At 37.6% G+C, this 23,218-nt stretch overlaps 4 protein-coding genes across 11 annotated transcripts in view; 2 read left to right on the top strand and 2 right to left on the bottom strand.

Moving 5' to 3' along the window:
- The first annotated feature begins 1,223 nt into the window (after nucleotides 1-1,223).
- Nucleotides 1,224-6,733, top strand: LOC126874419 (transcription cofactor vestigial-like protein 4). Its single transcript, XM_050636451.1, has 4 exons — nucleotides 1,224-3,188; nucleotides 4,562-4,732; nucleotides 5,254-5,457; nucleotides 5,536-6,733. The coding sequence occupies exons 1-4, from the start codon at nucleotides 3,107-3,109 to the stop codon at nucleotides 5,613-5,615; spliced, it is 537 nt and encodes a 178-aa protein (XP_050492408.1). The 5' UTR covers nucleotides 1,224-3,106; the 3' UTR covers nucleotides 5,616-6,733.
- Nucleotides 6,734-12,478: 5,745 nt separating this feature from the next.
- Nucleotides 12,479-18,403, bottom strand: LOC126874406 (sorting nexin-13-like). 2 transcript variants are annotated; one of them, XM_050636424.1, is made up of 10 exons: nucleotides 18,241-18,403; nucleotides 17,510-17,622; nucleotides 17,338-17,437; nucleotides 17,179-17,265; nucleotides 16,926-17,050; nucleotides 16,293-16,854; nucleotides 14,660-16,225; nucleotides 14,249-14,437; nucleotides 13,951-14,165; nucleotides 12,479-13,873 (listed from the first exon to the last, which is right to left on the bottom strand). In XM_050636424.1, exons 2-10 carry the CDS (start codon nucleotides 17,620-17,622, stop codon nucleotides 13,543-13,545), a joined length of 3,288 nt encoding a protein of 1,095 aa, XP_050492381.1. In that variant the 5' UTR covers nucleotides 18,241-18,403; the 3' UTR covers nucleotides 12,479-13,542. The 2 variants fall into 2 exon arrangements, with proteins under 2 accessions (XP_050492381.1, XP_050492382.1); XM_050636425.1 differs by lacking the exon at nucleotides 18,241-18,403 and adding an exon at nucleotides 17,748-18,234.
- LOC126874408 (targeting protein for Xklp2) lies at nucleotides 18,313-22,715 on the top strand. 2 transcript variants are annotated; one of them, XM_050636428.1, is made up of 3 exons: nucleotides 18,313-18,454; nucleotides 18,836-19,061; nucleotides 19,139-22,715. In XM_050636428.1, exon 3 carries the CDS (start codon nucleotides 19,203-19,205, stop codon nucleotides 21,342-21,344), a length of 2,142 nt encoding a protein of 713 aa, XP_050492385.1. In that variant the 5' UTR covers nucleotides 18,313-18,454; nucleotides 18,836-19,061; nucleotides 19,139-19,202; the 3' UTR covers nucleotides 21,345-22,715. The 2 variants fall into 2 exon arrangements, with proteins under 2 accessions (XP_050492385.1, XP_050492384.1); XM_050636427.1 differs by lacking the exon at nucleotides 18,313-18,454 and having other exon boundaries at nucleotides 18,568-19,061.
- The window catches only part of LOC126874414 (leucine-rich repeat flightless-interacting protein 2), a 69,466-nt gene continuing 68,126 nt past the window's right edge, over nucleotides 21,879-23,218 (bottom strand). For all 6 annotated transcript variants that reach the window (XM_050636444.1, XM_050636443.1, XM_050636442.1 and 3 more), the window contains one exon: nucleotides 21,879-23,162. In XM_050636444.1, the coding sequence (XP_050492401.1) occupies nucleotides 23,052-23,162 (111 nt within the window). In that variant the 3' untranslated portion in view covers nucleotides 21,879-23,051. The remainder of the gene's footprint in view (nucleotides 23,163-23,218) is intronic.

Below are 23,218 nucleotides of genomic sequence, written 5' to 3'. Positions count from 1 at the left end.
TTATCGAAAACTGATTCATTGGTATTTGATAAAACATAAATCATCGTGTGTCCTCCTCGTTTCTCTTCCATTTAAGAACCCCGGTAATATTTTCTTCAAAATGCAAGAGGAGTTTTGAAGAGAAAATAATATCTAGTTTCTTAGTTGTAAATCTAGAAATTAATTTCTTGCTTTTACAATATTAAAAAGAATTGTTCGTATCAAATTTTATAAGGTCCACAAATTCTTATTATTTAGGAATATCTACCTTCCATGGCTTCTTCTTAAATTGAGGGTGTAAATCAAGGAGAATTGATTTAAATGACACGGTGAAGAATGTGTATGGTCAGAAAAAGGTGTAGCTGCAAAGTGTGACGCATTAGAGAAAAGGTTCCACTTTCGAGGGCAATCGGGAGCATGACGACGCGTTCGCGGCGATGATTTTCATAAATCATCGAGTTGCTCCTCTCGTCTCTCTCTCTCTCCTCTCTCTCTCTCCTCTCTCTCTCTCTCTCTCTCTATCGAAACGGACAGCGAAGCATAACGAGCTCCGGTTCTCGAGAGTGTGACTGGTTCCTCCTGTGTGTGGTTTGTTGTGATGGAATGCCGTGCCTCGAACCTGTTCCGAATACCAGACGTAGTTGCATCTGCCTGCGGATGATGGCGCATTCTGTGACTTTCTCGATGACCAAAAATACGTTTGCCCGGTCGGTTCTGCTACTTATCGGCGTGGTCAATGATTTCAATATGATATCAGAGGGTAAATTCGAGCAACTTGATTTCTCGGTGATCTTACCTTTGCAGATTTAGATAGATTCACTATCGTACTTGTCAATTTTTAAATGAACCGTGGATCCGAATCTTTTTATTTTGAATACAAAGAAGCTCAAGCAATGTACCAATGTAGAGAATAGAGATTCCGATATTTTTTGGGTTTTGGGAATTCTACAAAGAGAGATGATTTTTTTTTAAATAAGTATTATTTCAATTTTATTTGTTACTAGAAAATAGAGAGCACCGTTTCGATCGATATTTAGATATTAATTTTCACTACGTGTAGTTAGCAGGTTTCTTTTTAATTCAGCACATTCCATAAAATGTGAATTATGCTCGTCTAGCAAGAATATCAAATATATATATATATATATATATATATATATATATATATATATATATGTATATATTTCAATATATATATATTTCAATTAAATTCAGATTGTTGAAGCACGAGGAAGAAATATAGCAAGCGTGTTCGAAATGTATTGAAGTATTCGACGAATTCACACCCACGAAACCGCGATTCGCTGGTGTACGGACGTCTGATAACCATACGCGATTACCTGGTTGCGTTGCTATTAAAATGCCTAGCATTCCTCCTCAATGCCTCACGATTCCTCGAGGATAACTTGCCACCTTGATCTTGCTTAGGTATCACACGACTAACAATAATACAGAGTTCCATAGCTTGCCCAAATCGATAGGCTTCAAGGTTGTTGACCTATTCTCACTAATTTTTTTTTATCTATTCTCTAGACTCTGAGTCGAATGCGTGAAATATATTTGAAAATAATTAGATTCATGTTGCTTTTTCCATCTTCGAATACTAATTCTTGAAGCATAGGTAGATACAATTACAACAGAATATATTATATTGTAATAATATCCAAGGTCGCCTATACCATTATTGAAATTATGGATTTCTTTTATGGTAACAACGTTGATATTCACAGAGCATGTAATTATTGTTTTAAAAATGTGTCGAAAGTACAGATACGCATGTGTTATTGTCCAAAAGTGAATTAAAAGAAGGGCATCGAAGGTACCTTCGAGACAACCGACAGTATTCGAATTCGAGTACTTTACAGAACTAATGGAAGGAATCCAAGGATCTTTATCAGGCGAAATTTTTTCGCCAACGTGACGGCGTTAGACGTAGTGTGCACGTGTACTGGACGCACATGTGCATCGATCGCTTACCTGCTACGGAAAAAAAGGGGAAAGAGGAAGAAGAAAGAGGAAAGAAGCGAGTTAGTTGGCAAGAGGTGCCTGTATCCCTTAACACTCACACTGTTGTAGCCAAATAGCGATGGCTTTCAATCACACACCTTTCGAATTAATCCTAAAACAAGCATTGGATAATACTAAAATCAGGAAATGTTAAACCGTCCATTCTTCTATATGGTAAACTATCTGAATTAATTTCCACGCTATATTTAATATAAAAATTAATTACTTTTTTAATAGGGTTCTCAAAAACTCCCCTTCGAAGTTTCCGAAGATAATCTTACCTTAGGACTAATATTAGAACAACGCTAATATCGGGATTCTACAAGCTCTAGAAAGTTTCAAAAGATACTAATCTGTATATCTATATCTGTATCTATATCTACATATATATACTACATCAGAAGAAATTTGTTCAAGAATGATTGATAAAACGGAGCCATCGCTAGATCCAAGCGTGCAGACCGTGTGCATGTGTAAAAGGCAAGCTTTACCAGCTGTGGAGGGGGCAGACGACGGGACGAGGCGGATGAATGAATGAATCTTAAGACAGTCGTGTTAAGAGGGGCATTCACGAATCCACGTATCTCTGACTCTGTCTATCTTTCCAGAAAACTCGTATCCAATGTCCCCAGTCGTTCCGTATCCTTTAACGTGCTAGTTTTAACAATCGGGTGATCCTCCAGCCTGGGTCATACTTATAAGAGCCAATGGTCCTGATTTCTGGCCGACGACCAGTCGAATTCGTCGATAGATCGCGTCACGCCGCTTTCTTCGAGTTCTCCTCGAGGCTACCAGGACATCATGGAAGCCACTTTCTTCGGTGAGAAGAAGATCCTCCCATGGAAAGGATATTCCACGTATTCTATTCTCTGAAACCGATTTCGTAAAAAAAGAGAAAAAAAAAAACAAGGAGAAGATTGTAAAAAGTGGCTTGAAATCTGTGCAATTTTTATAACTTGATGGGAACCAGTCGGTGGTTCGCGATATTCCGCGCTTCTTCAAACTCTATGGACCGTCTGTGAGAGAATAAGAGAGGAGGAATCATTGATTTATGATTAATCTTGTTGGTATTCATGGTGGTTGCAAGTTGAGTTCATGACACCTGAAGATTTTTCGAAGCATGGAGATCTCGCCGAGGAGAAGGTGTTTCTGGCAGCCGTGGCTCACTACGGAGAACTTTCAAACGGTATACAAACCCGGAGGTACGTGAGGAAACGTTCTGGATCGTTTATGGGATGCCCTTTCCCCGAACCTTCTCATTTAGGTTCGCTAAATAATTTTTATACGTATGTGAATACACGCTGTTAAAAGGATCTGAGGCTTCAGAGAAGTGGTACTCTCCCATGGTTGGTACTCAACGTCAAGTGTAAAAAAAGAAGTGAAAGAACAGTGTAATTAGATGAATTCGAAAGTGATCTAATTGTAATCTGATAAATTGTATTTTATATGCATCTGTAATGAATTCAACTTTTTATTTGAAATTAACTAGCTTCCATTAATATTTCAGAGCTCTGGCCGCTGGTTTCTTCCGTAAATTAAACTTGTAAACTGGTCTCTTCTGTTCAATTCGACGAAAGTATGGCAGAAGCCAGCAGCCAGATAGTTAATTGAACGGAACGATCTCGGCTTCGATCCACGCGTTCTGTCCATTCATCTTTTCCCTGGCCGCTAGCTCATCCTTTGCCTTTAAACCAGTTTGACCGTCTTCCTGACGATCCTCTCACGGCTATTAGGCACTTCCTGCCCCATCCTGGGAACCAGTCTCGTTTCTCTGCTCACCCTTCGCGTTCTCCTCTTCCACCTCTCTCTTTTATTCTCTTCGCACTCCTCCGTGTGTTTCTCGATCGTTCGAGGGGTTGTTAGATCGATTTCCGATTTTAGATATCGCAGGAAACGGAAATAGGTGATCTGTGATGTTTTATAAATAAATTAAGTGCGATGCCGGGGGCTCAAAGACAGATTTACTTGATCTCTTCATTCTTTAATGATCGTAAGATCGTTTCGAGAATTATAAGAATGAATATAGTGTAGGAATTGCAGGGTGAATCAAGGATGGCTTGAAACCCGGACCATTCGCTGCTTCTCCGAGCTATCGATCATGATTTATAGTTGTACGTGCAAGAAAAAGTCGAGGATAGATACATGCAGTTTAGGAATCAGTATAGTTTAGACTATATGTCTATAAGCTTTATCTATAGGAAGAGGAAATGAAGATTATTTAAAATATTAAACAACCTCGTTATTCCATTTATTTACAGAGACTCCTCTAAAATATAAAGAAACACCTCCAACATCCTGACAATGATCGTTGTTTCTAATCTGCAAGAGTCCTCTGTACTTTTATGTCCATTTAAAAACCTCCCTTTTAGAGTAAAAGTAAATCCCTTTTTAAAGAACCTCGAACAACCAACCAGAATAGTTACAACATAAAAAAAACAACCATTCCGCAAACTAGCAAGCCTAAAAATGTATAAACTTATAAAAAGTTTCATTTAAAAAAATAGAATTCTCAATCTGAATAATATGTTAAAAGCACAGAGTTCAAAATATCTGAAGATTTTTATCCATTGTGCAGAAGAGAGGCCGAAGACGACGAATCTCCACCGGAAGCCGAGTAGCGCGTGGCGTAAGGAGCGTAGGAGGGATCCTATCCAAAGTGAAGCTCTGGACATGTCCGCAGCCAGGGTCCATCATCATCATCATCACAGCAGGCCCAGCGTGATTGTTCCTACCACACCGCAACCTGGTAAGCTTCTGCTTGCGAATTCTACGCGAATTCGTTAGGCGAGTGGCTGGCTGCCGTTGTTCTTGGCCTCGCGGGGGGCAACCAAGAACAGGCTATTGTCTGACGCATGGGGTGACTGCGTGCTTTGACAATGTGGCGTGATGCACGTCGCGCAGATGCTTGGCTTGAATAGAGGAATAGACGATTCACGTTAGCTACAAGCTGGAATTCCTCCGAGAAGTACTCTGAAAGAAAAAAACCAGCTAAAGTTTTGAATTTTTTTAAATAAAATTGAGTTAGCATGGATTGAGAATTAGTTTGGCTAGATTTGAAAGTAAAAATGGGGTGAGAATTCCAAACTGAACATTTTAATTTCATTTTGTTATTTGTCATTAATAAGCTTAGTAGAATTGCTATTAATAGCCTTCGGTATTAATTACTTGTGATATTAAAAGTTTCTTCGCTACGTCAAACATTTTTGGGGTATGTTCTATGTCATATTTTATGTTGGATGAAAATAGTAAATATGTACTGTTTACCAGGAACAACTATCGAGGACACGGCAGTGACGCCCACCCCATCACTGACGCCGTCGGCGGCAGCAGGAGGCCAAAGAACCGGGGTCAGAACTGTGGGTGGTGTGAGTGACCCTGCAATAGACGAGCATTTCAAACGATCTTTAGGCCTAGAAGAGTACGCTGCAGTTTTTAACGCCACCACTACTGACAAAGAAGCAGGCCTCAGTGGTACGTCATTGTCTTATTTTATACAAGGCAGGAAGAGTTAAACAAGGAATTTATAAAAATTTAAAAAAACTTTTTTAGTGGATGATCACTTTGCAAAGGCTCTTGGGGAAACCTGGACAAGGCTGCAGGCAACTAGCAGAAGCAAGGACTCGACTTAACTGCCGGACAGTTAACCAAAAGTCTTTACCATCATCGTTACGTTGTTGCTGTTGCTTCTGTTTTCTTCATTGTGACATCCAGTGTGGTTCCATTACCTGTTTAATTAACCCATAAATTAACGTGAAATCGCTGTTAATATCCGTAGAAGAAACAGTGGGAGCAACCAATGAACTCTGTATTAATATTATTATAATATTATTATTATTACTATTATTATTGTTTGGTTCGCGTGGGAAGCAGAACGAAAGAGTACCTAAGTGTCCTTGAAATGTCATAGATGCTCTTGGGTGCAATCGACGGCGTACCGCGATTTTTCTAACTTCTTGGGACAATTGTACTCGAGATACTGTATATATAGACGCGTATTCTTTTAATCATGCCATCATCGCGGCCTCAGAGGCCTCAAGTTATTTATTATACGATGTTCCATACTGCCTCGCTAAATACTAGATCCGTTCATTCCTTTTGACTTCTTTTTGCTGCAGTAAGAATTTGAAGAAAAGAAGACTTTTAAGAAAATTAACGAAGATTAACCTTCTACAGTTCTAATTGCATTCTGTGTGTAATTGTGCCGAATTTCTGATACTTTAGTCTTTCGTTATAAATATACGTTTTCCGTAATGTCCACCAATAGTATAAACGGCACGAAGAGGAATTGTATTTTCCTCTAAAATTAAAAAGATGATACTGATAAAGAATAAAACGTCGAATTCGGTTCGATGTAGGACCGTATGGAATTAGAACTACTGCAGCTGTTGGAAGAGAAAGTATAATGAACGGTGCGACTTGTACGTAATTAATTATTCGCCTAAACGTATTACGTGTACATATATATGTACTTAGTATATATGTATGTATGTTACATATATTTCGCAATACATATATATATATATATATATAAGTAATGCGTATGTTGTAATTATAGAAAACCGAGAGTCTTTATAAAGAACGTAGAGGATAAGCACGAAACCGTATAAATTGAACCGGTTGTTGCACAAACTTGTAACACGTGTTCACCTCGTGTAACTATATATATAATTATATATATATATATATACACACATTGTATCAAAGAGAAGAGAAAAAAGAAAACGAAAGAGGATACATAAGAAATCGACTGATGATATTTTTAATACCAATCTTGCTGCCGAAAACACGTATCCTTCCTAATCCAGTAGATCCCTAGTGGTCGATGATGAAGATTGCTAAGAAGAGTAGTACTGATTTCAAATGGTGCTAGGAGGTTTATCATAAACCCCAGCACGCACAGAAGTCAGTACCTCTGTCTTCTTATTGTCTTCAGATCCTCTTCTCTGCCGATTTTCAGTGCTCTCATTTAAAACTCGATTGCTACAGCCCATTCTTCTTATTGCAGCTCCAGAGATTTTTCTTTGGCATAAAATTGAGCTGAATATTAAGATTCAAATTGAAATATGGAAAATACTATCTGAAGATCCTCGGAGTCGCGCACTTTCTCCAAATATCAAAATTTATGGAAACTTCGTACCCCCTTCTGACAATGGAAGACCAATTCGTAGCAAAGAAAAGATCACTTCCCAGGGAAAAGATTCACATAAACGCGTTCCTGCTCCAGTTCCAGCCATCCAGCCTCCATGCATACAATAATTTAACCAAGTAAAAATCACTTTTATCCAAATCGTTAAATACCATCGATCCACAATTCCACTTCACAACGTATTTCTTTCAGCTTCTGCTCTTTTGTCTTCAATAAAAATTCCTGCCCTTTGAGAGAGACAGTTTCCTAGTTGAAAGCAGAAAAAATGACGGAAGTCGAAGTTTGGTGACACTTTTTTCGGAACGAAACCACGAAGGATGATGGGCCGGGAAGAAGCGACGCTTTACGTGTCGTAGGTGGGCCCAGACCTAACCCAGACTGTCCCAAGAGCGCTCGGATGGCTTCCTATATGCAGGCAGCCTGTTCACTTGCCGTAAAGCAAAATGGTAACTTAATATTAGACTTGAATATAAGTACGGTAATCCCACACCAGAGTCCAAAGTAAGCCTACACCTAGCCGGCCGACCATCCCTGGACCTCGGTTCCCCCTTACGAACGCCCTCGAGCGTAATAATACGACGGGATACTAGATATCGGTGCTCTCTGTGCTTCTAGGTGCAAATTGCGACCACCTATGCACGCCTTGCCGTCCCTGTTTCTCCGTTTCCAGCCTGTACTCGCGTCTCTCTTCCTGTCAGCGAGCTCCTTACTGCTTGTCGTCCAAGAAGATGACTCTCTTCGACCGACTACGCTGAATTATAACGTCTATTCAACTAAATCTTCGGTACCGAGATGTTCTTCGATTTAGCATATATATTCTATCGAAGATTAGTATGTAAAAATTGGAATTAGTGTGCCACGATGAAGAAATGGGAGCATACTGAAGATTCTTTCAAACCTAAGTGGGAATTTTTTCGCTTTATGATGCATCAATGAGAAGAAAGATATCTTCCTAATCTCATATCCTCGGAATAACTCGGAAGGAGAGTGAGGACTTTCCCAAAGAAATTACGCTTTTTAATCGTTCTATTAACAACATATAATGTTCGTGACACGGAATTGCAGAAACTCGATCTGGTTTTCCAGCGTTTTTTCAAAGTAACGCCGCCATGAGCGCTCCCCGAAGTACGACGACCTTCGCTCTGCGAAGAACTAGGATAAACCAGTGGTCTGCGTTTCTCTTTGGACATATAGAGTAAGTTAATCCGGCTGCGTATCATGTTTGCAGTCCCTTTAAACGATACTGATACGCCTTAGTCGCGAAAGTCGCATGTTCCGGGCTCCAGACAGTTTCTTCATCTCTTCACTTAGGAATTCTGATCGGGCAAGTTCTTCTCGATATATTCAAAATGTTAAAAGAAGTTCAATGAATGGACAAATGAAGAATTTATGAGTTTTAAACGCTATAATACAACGTACTAGGTTTTATAAAGGTAATTATATGTTTTTACTATTGGTTCATAACACGACAGATGTTGAGGGCGGTTTTTGATGATTCCCAAGAATTTTCCAGGACAAGATGGTTACCCAACGACATTAGGGAACATGGTTTTCGACAATTTCGAATTAGTCAGCCTCTAGGGGTGATACGCAGCTGGAAATAGGCCAATAGACCGCGAGCAGATGCTCGACGAAGCTATTTCCCCGTGCACGCAGGTGTTTCTACGACTGTCTACGAACTTCTACCCTCCCATTGGACACAAATGCATCCCCTAGCGCTGACTTAGTGATTCTACCCTTGCTAGATGCTATAATTTCTCTCGTACATCATTTAGAAGGGGAGGTCGCTAGATTAGTATCGAATTGGACACATTCTAGAATGTTTGTTGCGTCTATTTCACCATTTTCGTGAAATTAGGCTTTATTTTATGAAAACGATCGATTTTACGTGGATTCTCAATGTATAATATTAGATATTAGAAGAGAATATATTTTCGTTAAAAGATTGATCATGTTTTGAAAAGTTTATAACTATAAAAATCCAAAGTTTTTGCTAGGATAGATGACAAAGGATATTGTATATATATATATATTTCTGAAAGAATACGTTCTGTTTTAGAAAAGAAGAGCGAATCGGGTTCACGAGGAGGATTCTTTGACGGTGGACCAACATCCACCCCATACAGATGGTCTCCCCCGTAAATAGTGGCTCTACCATCGCGTTCCAACCGAGATATCGATCCAAGTTCCTATCTCACCCTCGATCGAATTGCGTTCCAAAAATTTCTTTCATACCATTCCGTCTTCTAATCACTATTCTTCAGAATTATTAACATAATATAGCCGTAATCTAACTTCCTTCGCGACAAGTGGACACGTCGTACAATTTCATTTGCTCTTTTAGAGATCGATAGTAGATCGACTAGCTTTTCTATTCGGTTCGTGGCATATTACTGTTTGTTTATTTTAAGTCCCAGGCGTATCTTGTTTCGGAACCAGACCCAACTGACCGCAGCCTGGCATCGTTTTCTCGTTTTATTCTCTTGCGTTACACGTCGACCTGGTATCGGTGGCGTGAATTAAGCGAGAAAAATCGACACCGTGAGGCGGATGCGCGCAGCTTCCAGAACGATCGGCCCGATTTTTTGGAATTAACCAAACGATCAAGATGCCCAAATTGTCTGGTCCATCGGAGCTATCTGTTTCTGTATGAATCCAACTTTTAAGAAATTTATGGACAAAATCTTGGAAGTTTCGTGCTTTCTCTAAACTAATATTTTAAGCTGCAGTTGCGAAAACCGTTTTGTGTACTAAAAAAAAGGAAGGTATTTGGTATTTGGTAGCTTTGACTGAAAAGGACCACTTTTTTTTTAAAGTAAGAATGGAAGGATTCCTATGGATATAGCAACAGGTAGGGTTAAAAATAATTAATCGATAAATAATTGGAATTAATAGGATAGAGTTGACGATCAACGTTTTTACAGGAACGTGACGATAATAGAATTTTAGATGCGTCTCGATGCCTCACGTTGCTAGCCTCGCATCGAAATCCCCGAGCCACCCTCAACGCGAAAAAACGGTACAGTTGCATGCTCAGATTATAGTATGCCCTCCTATAGAAATATGTGACAGAATACTTGACGTAAAAAGAATTAAACACTTTTCGTAACATAAATTAAAGTTGAATGAAAGAAAGAGAGATTCATTTGGAAGAAGTATGTAATTGCAATTCTACCTACACACAACTTCATTTTTAAACAGTTCTATAATTTGGAAATTTTGTTTACATGAAAAAAAGGTAAGAAGTTTTCACGAAAAGAAATACAAAGGAATTGCCAAAAAGTCACTTTTTCATTATCATTGACCAAACGGATCAATGATACGGTCAGAAAATCTCCATAGCACAGTTCATATAACAATGCACAAATTTTAACAACTCTGAAATTCTTTTACCTGTCATTAAAGCTGATCATATCCTACAGGATGCTCTTACTCTCAGACGCCGTAGAAGAGAAGTGGAAGACAACTCATCGGTCCTCTATCATAGCCAGTCACCACTGTAAACACCAGCACATGCACTGAGGAGGTATATACAGTCCTTCGAATATTGATATCAGTCCTCGAAATCGAATGACGAACGCGGGATCACCGGCGATCGCGCACTGGATGTAGCTTGTACGTGTCGACGCCGACGCATTCGACGAAAACCATCACTAAAACCCCCGTGACGTGTGGAACTGCTATAGATCCTGGAAATGATCGAAAGGAGAAGCAACGGGCGTAAAATTGACAAATGGAAATAAACATGGGAAACGAGGAAGACACGCGAGAACGTCGACGAGGAGAGCCACGAAGGTTCACAACGAGCATGGGACTCTGGACACGACTGATCGAGTGACCGAGGGGGTAGCATTGTAAGAATACCCCTCCTCGTGTGCTTGTATAGAATTACGTGTGTTGATCGCACATACAGCCTGATACAGCTCTCTCCGTCCCCTTGGTTCGCGGCAAAAGGGAGCACGAAGGGAGAAGAGTGGCTCTCCGTTCTCCCTTCCCCTCCGTTGCCTCTCCTACAGCCTTTCACCGTGTGTATACCCACCCCTGCGTACCCCTGTCCCCCGGCCCCCTTCGAGGCGTCCTCTCTCGCGTGCGTGAATCATGCATATCGATTTTCTTTCGTTAGTACGTCGTTCGGTAGTCGTTGCCCGGCTGTGTACGCCTCTGACGATGCGTTTCCCCTCTTCTTTCGCGCGGAGAGAGCCCGGGGGCCGACCGCTGCTCTGGAACCCCTTCTGAAAATGCGCTAGACGCACCACCGCTAATTCTTTTCGCCACAATGGATAGAGGAGGTTCGTTTTCAGCGGCCTGGTGGCTGAACCCATGATCTGGATTGGATTGGAGGTTCCGGGTTCGGGAGGTTGGGGAGGATGGGGTTCTTAAGAGGATAAGAGGTCCCTCCAACCCTCTACTAGAGTAATCTGCATCAAAAGTAGGAGGAACGTCCTTGACAATTGAAAATTCTCAAAATTGTGCAAATGATAATGTGTATTAGTAGTAGTAGTAGTAGAAGTATTAGTCACAGGTTAATCCAATTTTATTTTTAGACGTTTAAGACGATCGTCAATAGGAGAACTATTAAGAGAAATTCAAGGAAGGAAGTTGATGATGAAGAGGCTGATGAATGAAGAGAAATTTGTAAGGACTAAAATGGCCCGGTCTGGTCCGGCCCCCACCCCTTCTTCGGAAGCTGAAAGCCCTCAGAGAGACCCCCTCTTTCCGCTCGGGCAAAATGTCCCCGTATGAGGCGAACAACGATGTGAACGATGAGACGATGCTCTTGTACCCGGCCCCCTCTTTTTTTTCCTAATATACTTCCCCTAGTCTCGCAGCAGCAGGCCTTCGATAATAAAGTTTCTTTGTTTTTGCTCACTCTTTTCTCTCTTCTTGTCGCGAGTACCCCCCCCCCCCCCCACCCCACCCTATTGCTAATGGCTACGGTTAATTGATTCGTAGTAATTAACTAGTTTCTTTGTCGCGGCTTTTGAAATACGAGCCCAGTTAATCTCTTCGATCTTCCAGCATAGCTGGCAGAATTAATAATCCATATTTGGCCATGAAAACTTGGAAACTTCCGACTTTGCGTAAGAGTTACCATACGATAAATCTCACTCTATTCTTGCAATTCTTTTTCATGTAAAATGTTTATCCTCGTTCTTGGAAAAATATTAATTTTGTTTTAATCTAATTTGAAAAATTATATATGTTTTAGAGAAAAAATATATTTTTATTTTTAGGTGGAAAAAAGATTGAGGCTTACTGAATCTTTCTGAGAATGTAGTAGATATGAACCCCCATAATTTTTCTATAGAGAGAAAAGGTAGGAATGTGAGAAGAGAATAAATAGTATCGATTTATAAACAATTCCTTTAATAATAAGTAAACGATGACAGATATGGCGTTTCAACACGATAGAAATAACGTTCATGTATATATACAATTGTACGACATTTACAACAATTTTACACTATCGTTAAGAATAATTACATTCGTTAACGACAGGGGAATTAAATTAAGATTTTACAAACTTATAGCTGTCCGAAGAAATTCTTCAAAGAGATTCGAATAAATAGAAACTTGGTTTTACTTGCTTTTGTCTTTGCTACGTGTAGGTTTGAAATGGCACGATACATTGAAGATCTTTCGGCGAATTAAGTATTGTATTTTCGCGACGATTTGTACATTAAAGAATAACACCATCATGAAAAAGTTGGTCTTCTAGTACACGTGTAAAAAGTGTTCTTTTATGAAGTACATTGCTAAAATGCAAATTGGAATGCATAATCTTCTTAAATACGCGTGTCTCTACGAGATATTCGAGAGATTTGTGAAACGTTCCGTAACCTACCAGCAAAACTCGATTAAAGTGCTCGAATTAATTCGTGTAAATAGTTTATTAGACTTATTTGGCCACTGGATTACTGCGCTTATTTTATTCGAATATACATATTAATAGAAATTGAGAGTATGATTTAGAAATTCTTTTTCTCTACAGAACTTTCAAATTGTTCCCAGTTTGAAAAATGACTACTTCCATCTTTTCTTCTCTTGTTTATTGCAATTAAATTGGCTGCTCGAGATAATAATGTACATAATCACTTTACCCCTAACGAGTTTTTAGGTAATCTTCCAGTTGAGCATCGATTAAGGAAATTCGTCCTTTGTATTTTACAATTCATCTATAGATAAAATTTATAGGCATGAGTATTGGTTCCCCTAACTCCCTCTATAAAATATTTACTCGACAATATGATTTCTCCTCTCATTCATTTTTGAGAAATCAACTCAAGAGCTGGTAAACAGTCATCCTCCATTTCACTATTCTGTTCAAAGTCTTTGGTGCAGATAGTATTCGATGAAGAGATTCATAGGCGTTCCTAACTCCAAAATACGCTGAATAGAATTATCAGATCTTATGTTTTCTGAAAATTTCTTTGTTGTAACCTTGGTGAAACCGAGTAGAGTTTTCGGAAAATGTCCACCAAGTTGTTCTGAGGGAACAGAGTCTCTACAATTCCTTCTAGAAGTGCGTACAGAAGTCTTCTGTTGAGCACAGGTCGCTGGAACAACTCAAACACTCTCAGAAGGCCTCTCCTGGTTGTTTCACTACCAATGATATGTTTCAATTCATCCGAAAGACAGGATAGAAGTGCAACCTTGGCTGCTACCCTTGTCCTGTTCTTCGTTTCTGCATCCCTGGGTGGTTTCTTTTCGGCTTTAATTCCGTTTGGCCAGAAACTGTTCCTGTACAGTCGAATAATTAGTAAATAACGTTAATTAGTTAATTCCAACAAATTCCGACAAAATATAGGGTTACTTACTTAAATAATTTTAAGTAACCAGCTACCCTGGCTGGACTCGTTAATAGGGAAACGTACTCGACTATTCTTCGATTTACTATGTCGCCAAACATAGTGCGAATGATCTGCCTGAGTAACGTTATTATTCGTCGTCTGAGCCATTGGTTTCTCACTTTTAAGTCGAAGATTTCATCCATCAATAGTAGCATTATTCGTAAGGGAATGTTGTCGTTGGTCTAAAATAAAATGAAATTAAAATGTGCTACATATTTAAATACCACGTGGTTACTACATACTGATCTAAAAGGCAAATAAGCACCTCCACATCCAGACTAGCACTAACTTTGGTGTTCTCATAGAAGGCATTGGGTTTCTTTGGATTGCCAAAAAATTTACTTATATTGTCCATAACTCCATCTACCGTATTTAGCATATTATCCGGCATAGTTTTCACTGCCTGAGTTACTGTTTTCATTGACGTTTTCAATGGATTCATCAGAGTATCTATCTGTATTAAATCGAGGATTAAATACCTTGTATAATCCTCTTACAATCTTACTCGTATATACAGAGTGTACCAGACAAACGGAACTCTTTAAATAAAATATCATGCATTTAATTACTATTATCATTTAATACAAAATTCTTATATTTTTTTCTATTTTCAATTGATTTAAAGACACCGCTTGTTCCAGTTGACTAAAACACCCTGTATAATAATTATAATTACCGTTTTAGATATCTGTCCACCGGTAACACCTTTATCGTAATCGCCCTGCTCCAAAAAGTTCAGTAACAAATTCTGTAAACCCATATGTCCTTCGACGACAGCTGGTTTCGTTAATTGATGCAACCAGGCATTCAACATCAACATTCTTCTTTCCAAAACGGTTCTTTCCATATTATGGAAAGCCTTCTTCGCTGGAAAAGGAATTTTCGCCAAATCGTAGTATTTTTCTTTAATCTTTTGATGAAGATTGTAAAAATCAGAGTATCTCCTATAAATGTGCCACTTCTCTTGATAACCTGAATCGTAATTCTTGGTCACGGCTACTGCATAGATACCATAAGTTTTCCCACGATCATTAACTATTCCAGTCTCGATAATCTTGGCCGTAATTTCGAATTTTCCCTGTTGCAACTTCTTAATGGCATTCTGATCATAAGTGTTCTCATCTAATTTGACAAATTGTTCTGAATTCGATTCCAGATAGAAAGAGACATCTTTACCCTCGCTAATGTGGTCCGTATCAATGCTAATTGCCTTCCTTATACTCTTCATGGTTCTAATGTTGATCGAAGAATCTGATTCAACCGGTTTGTCCTCGTTTGGCTCCACGATACTGGCCAAACTCGTCGAAGAGTTAGATTTCGATTTACTATCTTTTAATTCAGCCGGTTTAGTATCCTCGGTTTTGTATATTTCAGACATCTCATCCAAAGTCTCCAGTTCGTTATTCGTACTCGACAAACTGATACTATCCAAAGATTTTGTATCTTCTTCAGATGTTGGATCTTTCAAAAGATCCAATTCCGCGAGAAGTTTTACGTAAGCCTTAGATCTTTTAAAACCCGGCAGAAATCGATCCTCGTTTTGTAATTTTTCGTAGCAACAAGCTCTAAGATCGTCGAACCATATTTCTTTCACAGACTCAGTTTTTATTCTGGCTAACAAAGTCTTTACCAAGGCATCGTCCAGTTGTAACTTTGGAGATGCCTTGTCACTAAGGTACTGCTGATAGATTTTGATAGCTGCTTCCTTTAAATTTTCCAGATCTGTATTTTTACGCTTGGTACCTATGAGACTAGGAGTTGCTTGAGCCGCGTGCAACTTCTGCAATTCTATGTTGGATATCTGTTGCTCTGCCGATACCCTCCAGCCATAGATATTTAGATAAAAGAACAGGTACGATTCTGCATTTATGGAGGTCATGTAGTCGATGAAGTAACTCAACGCGATATTATTCTTCAATAGCTCATCTAGGGGTAAATTCACTAATTTCTGTCCAGGCATCAGTAGCCTGTTCCAATCAGGCTGAGTACCAATTAAGTCGGTCTCTGACTCTAGTCCCTCCTGCATCCCGATAATCCTGGTTTCCAAAATCTTCTTTACGTAGAGTAAACTATTCAATTGTTGTTTCACCGACAGATCATCCTCTCCTCCAGAATCCTTAGAACGAAGATGAGCTATTTCTTTACAAACTATATTTTTCGTCGCCGTTAATTCATCTAAGCTATCCGTCACTCTGATCACCGTTAAAAACACATCGCTGGGTAAGCCACCTTCTTTAGCGCACTGAAAATGCAAAATTATAAGCATAATTCGTTCCCTGCTGTTTAAAACAATCTTATAATATACTTACCAGCCATATACACGCCTGATTAATATAATCAGGATCAGAGAATAGATCCAACAATGGTTTAATAATCACATTCACTAATAACTCCCTTAAAATAAATCTTACAGTCAAACAATCGAAGTCTCCTTTTGGTAATACAAGATATAATAGAATTTCAGATATCTCTCCCAAAAATTCAAGTTCCTGAGTGCTATTAGTGCACACCAGGTCCCTGCAGATTAAATCGTTCTCCATTTGCACCTCCAGGTCGAAAAATATCTTTTCCAGCGATTCCTCTTCTTTCTCTTCGTTATTTTCGATTGGTTCCGTGAGGGAAGATAAATTGGGAATGTAGAACTTAGACTGGGAATACCAAGAGACGTCCGTTTCACTTTTATTTCGTCTATGCGTGGGTGTCTTCTTAGGTGTGCCACTGGAAGTGCTTGAACTGGCACTACCTTTCTGCAGTTTCTTGGCTCGAAGCTGTTTTATCCTCGCTCTTGCCTGTCGATAGAGCCTAACATGGGAAGCTGCATCGTCCACGAGGCGCGTGGTTAAGTATGGTACCCAATCTACACCTTTCACCCTAATGAAAAGATGATTTTCTTAAAAGGGAATGAAGCAAAAAAGATTTATCGAATTGTATGCTTTATGTACCGATTTGCAATGTTGATTGCTATTTTCTGAGCAGTGTCCCGAACAGAATATATAAACTCCTCGTCGTCTGTAATAATGCTGTACCATGGTTCCACATAATCTCTGATAACGAAATCTAGTATTTCCTATATAGGGGGAAGTCGCAAATCGTATGTTACTCTTATTATACATATTATATATTATTATATACTATATAATATATTTCATGTTGGGGTACACAAAGGCAATAAAAGTTCTTAAATCGACTATGTACTTGCAGGGATTCGTCAATAATACGGCTCCCAGTGATTCTTCTATCTAAAGTAAAGGTCATCTTCTGGGTGGATAGATCTAGAATATACTGAAACAAAAAGAAATGCATCTTTAAGCACCATGGTAATCAATCCAATCGTATTGTTTAATGTGTATTCACCTGCCGTAACTTTTCAGTCTTCTTGTTTAAGTCTTCCCTTTCAGACTTAACTGCATTGTCAAGGTTTGCACCATATGTTCTATATATACATGTGATTATTCTACAACAAAATTAAATGGATAGAAATATCAATGCTTCCAATATCAAGATCTTAAAAGCAAGTGAATTATACCCTAAAATTAAGGCTAGCAGACAAATAAACAGCTTCAGGATCATTCCAATTCCAATAATATATATGAGTAGAGCAGCCGCAACTCCAAGAAGTCCATATAGTGGAACGTTCATCTGCAAAAATTCGAAGCTGGTTAAATGGTCATTAGCAAAGAAGATGTAAGAATAAGATGGCAGTATTACAAGAAAGTTTAATAATAACTTCTGATTCAAGATAATCGAAAAAGAATATACATTACTGGAAATTTCCTATTCGATGGTCCTTATCAATGATCGGACGTGAAATATAGTTCTCTTCTCGCATTATCGCGAGATTGGGTTTTCATAAAGAATTTTTATGAATTCTTACTGGACACATTAAGTTTCACTCAAATGTCACTCTCCACTTTAACTTATCGAATAGATTTGATAGTGATACCATATTATAGTGTATCATTCAACAATTGTCACATTGACGTTTGCATCACAAATCGGAAGTCCACGTTTGAGTAAATAGACAGGAGAATAGATAGTGACAAGAGATTGTGGAGGATCTCCCAAAATGGAAATTTCATGGGACAGATATAACTTTGATAGAAATGTTGGAGCAGAATTATTTGATGAACCAGTGCGTGCCCAGTAAAGAATTTGCGCACATCAAAACAGAAATAAACGTCGACGAAGCAATATGTTCCGTCTGCTACAGTAAAGTCGATCATTGCACACGCGCGGGCGCCATTCTTGGGCCCCTACCTTTGGATTGCCGGATAAACGGTCGTGTACATACAGCTACGCACATATTGCGGTCCTCGTACGATTCATCGCACGAAACTGGTCAGCTAACCAACAGTTTATTTACATCTTTGCAGGCGAACATTAATCCAGCAAATACGTCCGACGACATGTCTGGTTAATTCCGTATGTGGATGTTAGGGGCGCTTCCGCGCGCCAACTTTATACGTCCTACGTAATTACTTAATTCTTTATAATTTATAGTGACTCACGAAAATCTTAACTCGAGTAATAAGTTCATCAAATATCCTATCTAATTAAGAGTGAACAAAATAAAATATAGGAAGATAAAAACGATTCAAAATGCTACTTCAAATCTTCCTTTCCTTTCGAACTGTTTTACCCATGTCTCACCTTTTTTTGTTTTTCCGCGGAAAAATTATTCTGCGCAGTAAGATGCGCAGTTGTCATGTTCTGTGGCACCTTTTCATGTAACAGTCATGGAGCATTAAGTCACTATATACTAATATTGCCAACCTTAACATACAATAACGAACAAAATTCTTATAGGAATAATAGAGATCTTTAACTTTTATATTATGTACATTATTTCCAGCCAATTAGATGGAAGGTCAAAAAATTTCAAACTTAAATTCGTCAACGTCTACGTTGACCAGTTACCAGGATTTTCGGTGTTTGAAAAGTAAATATCCTGGAAAGAAGTTTTTTTTATAGAATTAGTTATTTAAAGAATTGTGAAAGAACTACTGGACCAGATAAACGTTTAATTACACGAAATCGTGTAAAAATTGCAGCTTAAGTGCTTGCTACTTATTCCAAAGGTACCTATAAACTTTAACATATACAAATAGAATAACGTTTCTAAGTTTTTTTTATTATCCTCGCGCTTTTTTTGTAGATTGTGTTTGAATAATATCCACCTTACGGTAGTTTGTTGTAATACTTATTTGAAAATTTAATCCATGAATTCAAATTTTTTTGATATGATGGAGAACTGTTGTGCTCCACAGTGGGCAGATTTTACATGTAGTCCTCAGGTTTGTTGTGATAGTTATTTCGAAAAAGAACACGAGGTGCACGATCCTCAAATATTTTTGAAATCTACCATTGATTCCACTCCATCTTCCTCACATACGCAAGAAAGCAGAACTGAGCAATCTGTCAATGAAACAAAGTTTGATGACAGTTTAGAACCACAAACTCCTGCACATTGTAATATAGCATATTTTATACCTCATGAAAATAAAATGCATTCTATAGAGAAAGTTAAGGAAGATCATCAATTAGACAGAGCTATGAAAGACTTAAAGCTAGATGAAAGGTCCAGCAAAATTCATCAGACATGGAATATATCAATAACAGATCTGACCGCTGAATTTAAAGTATCAATGGCAAATCATAAAATTAAAAAGGATGTGCCTGAGAGGATTAAGCAGCGCATGTTACAGGCAAAGAACACAATTCTTGGTAAGTCTTCATTGAAAGATGTTCAGGCAAATAATATGGAAAAGAAAAGTACTTTACAAACTGCATTTACAAAAAATAAAGATAAATTAGTAATAAAATCAAAAGTTGATACTTCAGCAAAAGATAATCTTTCAGAGAAGAGATTATCTTATAAAATTGTATCACTTTCAAAAAGAGAATCTAATTTATTTAATAAAAAACGACACTCATTGGGTAAATCACAACCAAAGGTACTTACTTGTCAATATGGTATAACAAAGATGATAAAGAATCGGAAACGTTCAAATCAGTTCGTAAGTTTAGCAGAGGCGATTTCTAAGTTCCAAAATGGAACACCTCAGAGATTCCGTACTCTCAGTAACAAGGATATGAAGCCTGGTCCATTGATGAAATTGAAACGATTACCGATGAAGCTTACTTATCCAGTTTCTCCTGCATTAAGATGCAAACAGAGAAGGAGAAGAGGTAATATCTTGAGTCAGCAAGAAAGAGAAGAGTTGGAGTTTGAAGAAATGAAGAAGCATCAAATCAAAGCAAATCCTGTACCAATTAATATCTTAAAGGGTCGGTCAGTGTTGAAAAAAGTGCCTAAAAAACCAACTACAGTTACGGAAGAGTTTCATTTGACTCAGTCTAAGAGAATACGTCATACAGCAGGACCATCCCTAAATTTGCAACAGAATACAAATGCCAAGGAACACAAAAAGATTGTTCCCATCACTCCTTCCACCAGTAGCTCAAGTGTTTCCTCTAAGAAGGGAAATCCCTGTGTAGAAGTTGTTGCAAATAACACAAAGGACACAAAATTCAATTCTAACACTCGCAACAAGGAATTTCAGATAAGAAAGGAAGAAAAACTGAAAAATTGTCACACTCAGGAAGTAAATAAAGTAAAGACAGAGTTTCATGCAAGACCCGCACCTAAATTTCTAAAGCCAACAAATACAGTTAAAGAGCAGAGTTCAAAAAGGAGAACAATAGCTACATGTCCATTTAGTTTTGAAGAAAGAAACAAATTTCTTGCTAAGAAGAAAGAAGAATTGATTAAGCAGTTGGAGGAACAGGATAAAAAGGCTAGAGTATTCCATGCCAATCCTGTTCCAAGCTTTAAACCTGTTGTGATTCATGGTTTATCTAAAGATAATATACGAAGCAAGGACAAGGTAAGTGGCTCTAAGGAACTTGGAACCAGACAAATAAAAAGTTACAGTAACCAAGAAAATAAGCAGCCTAATATTATGAACAATACATTAACGGACATAAGCACTAGAAAGAAGGTGACAATAAATAGAACCAGCACAAGCTTAATAGATACCAAAAATAAAAAATTAAACAATGTCCAGAACAAGGTTGGTAAAGTTGAATTAAATACAATGAAAAGAGCTCAAAAAAGGAACGAATTTGATGACAAAATCAAGAAGAGGGAGCAGGAATTTGGAGCAAAGAAAATGCAGGAAGAAAAGAATAAATTATTGAAAGAAAAAATGGAAAGAGCAGAGTTGCGCAAAATGGCAGAGGTGAAAGCTAGACCAATGCCAGTATATAAACCTATAAATATTGTAAAATCAACCAAGCCTATAACCAATCCACAAAGTCCTGCATTGGGAATTAGAAACAAAGCAAAAGCCGTTTCTTAATTTTAATCAACATACAATATACAAGTTAATTATGTATTGACTATATGTAAGTAACACGACATGATTTGTTAGGTAATACTTCTTTGAGTTGTAGGAAATATTTGAACTCTCATATACAGTATCATAATAAAGTAATTTTTTTATGAAGAATGGTGCAATCGAGCTTCGAATCACAATAAAAAAGCTGTATTTTTTTTTGTAATTTTGTGTCTAAAACTAAAAATTTTTATTTTTACCGTTTAGATAATTTAAATGCTAAAAAACAAATTAAAAAGAAAACTAAACAATTTATACATATTTACACTTAGAAATGACGATTGAATGTAATTAAATATTTCAGGATTCGCCATAAATTCGAAAATAACTTGTATTAGCTAACTATGACATAAACAAGATTTGTTATTTCATTATTTTTTTGATTTGCTGGATTACTTTTTTCAGATATATCTCTAATTGATAAGGATGTAAATGACATTTTTAGTACTTCTCTTTTATATCACATAAAATATATATAATAAATTTATATACCAAGAATATTATATAGCTTCAACAACATAGTTTAATTTATTTCGAATGTACAAAGACCACACTATCATACATCTACTTTCTTTTGCTTCGCATCAGTCAGAGGAATAAAAAGTTCAGTTCTGGAGACAATTCAATCGATTAAAAATGCTATCATTAACAACTTTAACACCACAATCAGCAGGAATATTTTTTCTTCCATCAATTTCAGATGTTCCAGTTATCTTTATCATTCTATTTGGCATACAATCTAATATCGATTTTTTAGATACGACAATACGATATAAAAAATTAAAAACGTTTATCAAGATTTCACAGTAGACGATCGATAGTAGAAAATGAATATTGTAGATTGGTTGCTTCCATTCGAAATTCTAGCTTTAACTATTAACACGTTTCTCGTAGAAGTTATAAATATTTTGTATCTGTAGAAATATCGTTTATAAATTATTCGATGTAACACAAAAATTACACTCATTGACATACGCAATGTTTTAATTGACCCGTATATCATAAATTATTCTGAATAACTATTATACGGTTATCTTCAAGTTTCCATCGCAGTAGCTCCAATGAGCAAAAACTAAAGTAACATGAAAGATTGTGCCTCAAAAAATAAAGGCATGGAAAATATTTAATTCCATTTATAATACACGAGTCAGAATATTTTTCCTCAAAATAATATACATATTACGAATCGACTCCATAACTGTTCGCAAAATTAACGAAAAAATATTCGGTGTTTGAAATGCATTGAAAAGGCTGTTACTTCTTTTTCTTCGTTTTTTTCTTTTTTTCTTTCTTTTACTAAGAAATGCAGAATAATTGTTAGTGTTAAAAAGAAAATTAATGAAAGAAAAGAACGTGTTGAATATAAAACAGCGACTTCTTTTCACAGCAGTTTAGCGTATAATTAATCCAAATATGGCATCCCAATAGACCATTGCACAGCGGTGGCCATTTTGGAATGCCATACTTGTATGCAGTATTGTACAATTAAAAATCAATTAAAATCATGGTAAAATCCGCGTAACGATTACTATATGTACGTGTTCCGTTCGCATAAATTATATTTCAATGCGTTAAGTAGTATCTCATGTTGTGTGAGGCAACATCGGCGCACGGTTCCCAGTGAATCGAAAAATGGCAGACTCATTGTACAGACCCCAAGAAGTCGTCCCGTCAAAGCTCTTTCAACAGAGCGGATTTTGCGTTTTTAAGTTTATCCAATCGCCTCTGTAAATGAGAATTTGCCGTTTCCAGTTCTTCTACACGGCCTTGAGTCTCTCTGACCTATAAGAAACAGATTTTTTCCGATTTATCTGGCGAGAATGTTCAAATTACAAAGG

Source organism: Bombus huntii, chromosome 16, assembly GCF_024542735.1.
Source record: "Bombus huntii isolate Logan2020A chromosome 16, iyBomHunt1.1, whole genome shotgun sequence".
NCBI classification, from domain to species: Eukaryota; Metazoa; Arthropoda; class Insecta; order Hymenoptera; family Apidae; genus Bombus; species Bombus huntii.
Note: the sequence above shows the minus strand (reverse complement) of the source record. Positions and strands in the feature narration are given on the sequence as shown.

Excerpts from the sequence above, each read along its gene's own strand:
- LOC126874408 (XM_050636428.1), top strand. The coding sequence starts at position 19,203 with ATGAATTCAAATTTTTTTGATATGATGGAGAACTGTTGTGCTCCACAG.
- LOC126874419 (XM_050636451.1), top strand. The coding sequence starts at position 3,107 with ATGGAGATCTCGCCGAGGAGAAGGTGTTTCTGGCAGCCGTGGCTCACT. Across the intron at positions 3,189-4,561 it reads AACGGTATACAAACCCGGAG|AAGAGAGGCCGAAGACGACG; the intron begins GTACGTGAGGAA and ends TCCATTGTGCAG. Across the intron at positions 5,458-5,535 it reads CAAAGAAGCAGGCCTCAGTG|TGGATGATCACTTTGCAAAG; the intron begins GTACGTCATTGT and ends AAACTTTTTTAG.
- LOC126874406 (XM_050636424.1), bottom strand. The coding sequence starts at position 17,622 with ATGAACGTTCCACTATATGGACTTCTTGGAGTTGCGGCTGCTCTACTC. Across the intron at positions 17,438-17,509 it reads CTGCTAGCCTTAATTTTAGG|AATAATCACATGTATATATA; the intron begins GTATAATTCACT and ends ATTTTGTTGTAG. Across the intron at positions 16,226-16,292 it reads ATCAGGCGTGTATATGGCTG|TGCGCTAAAGAAGGTGGCTT; the intron begins GTAAGTATATTA and ends TTGCATTTTCAG.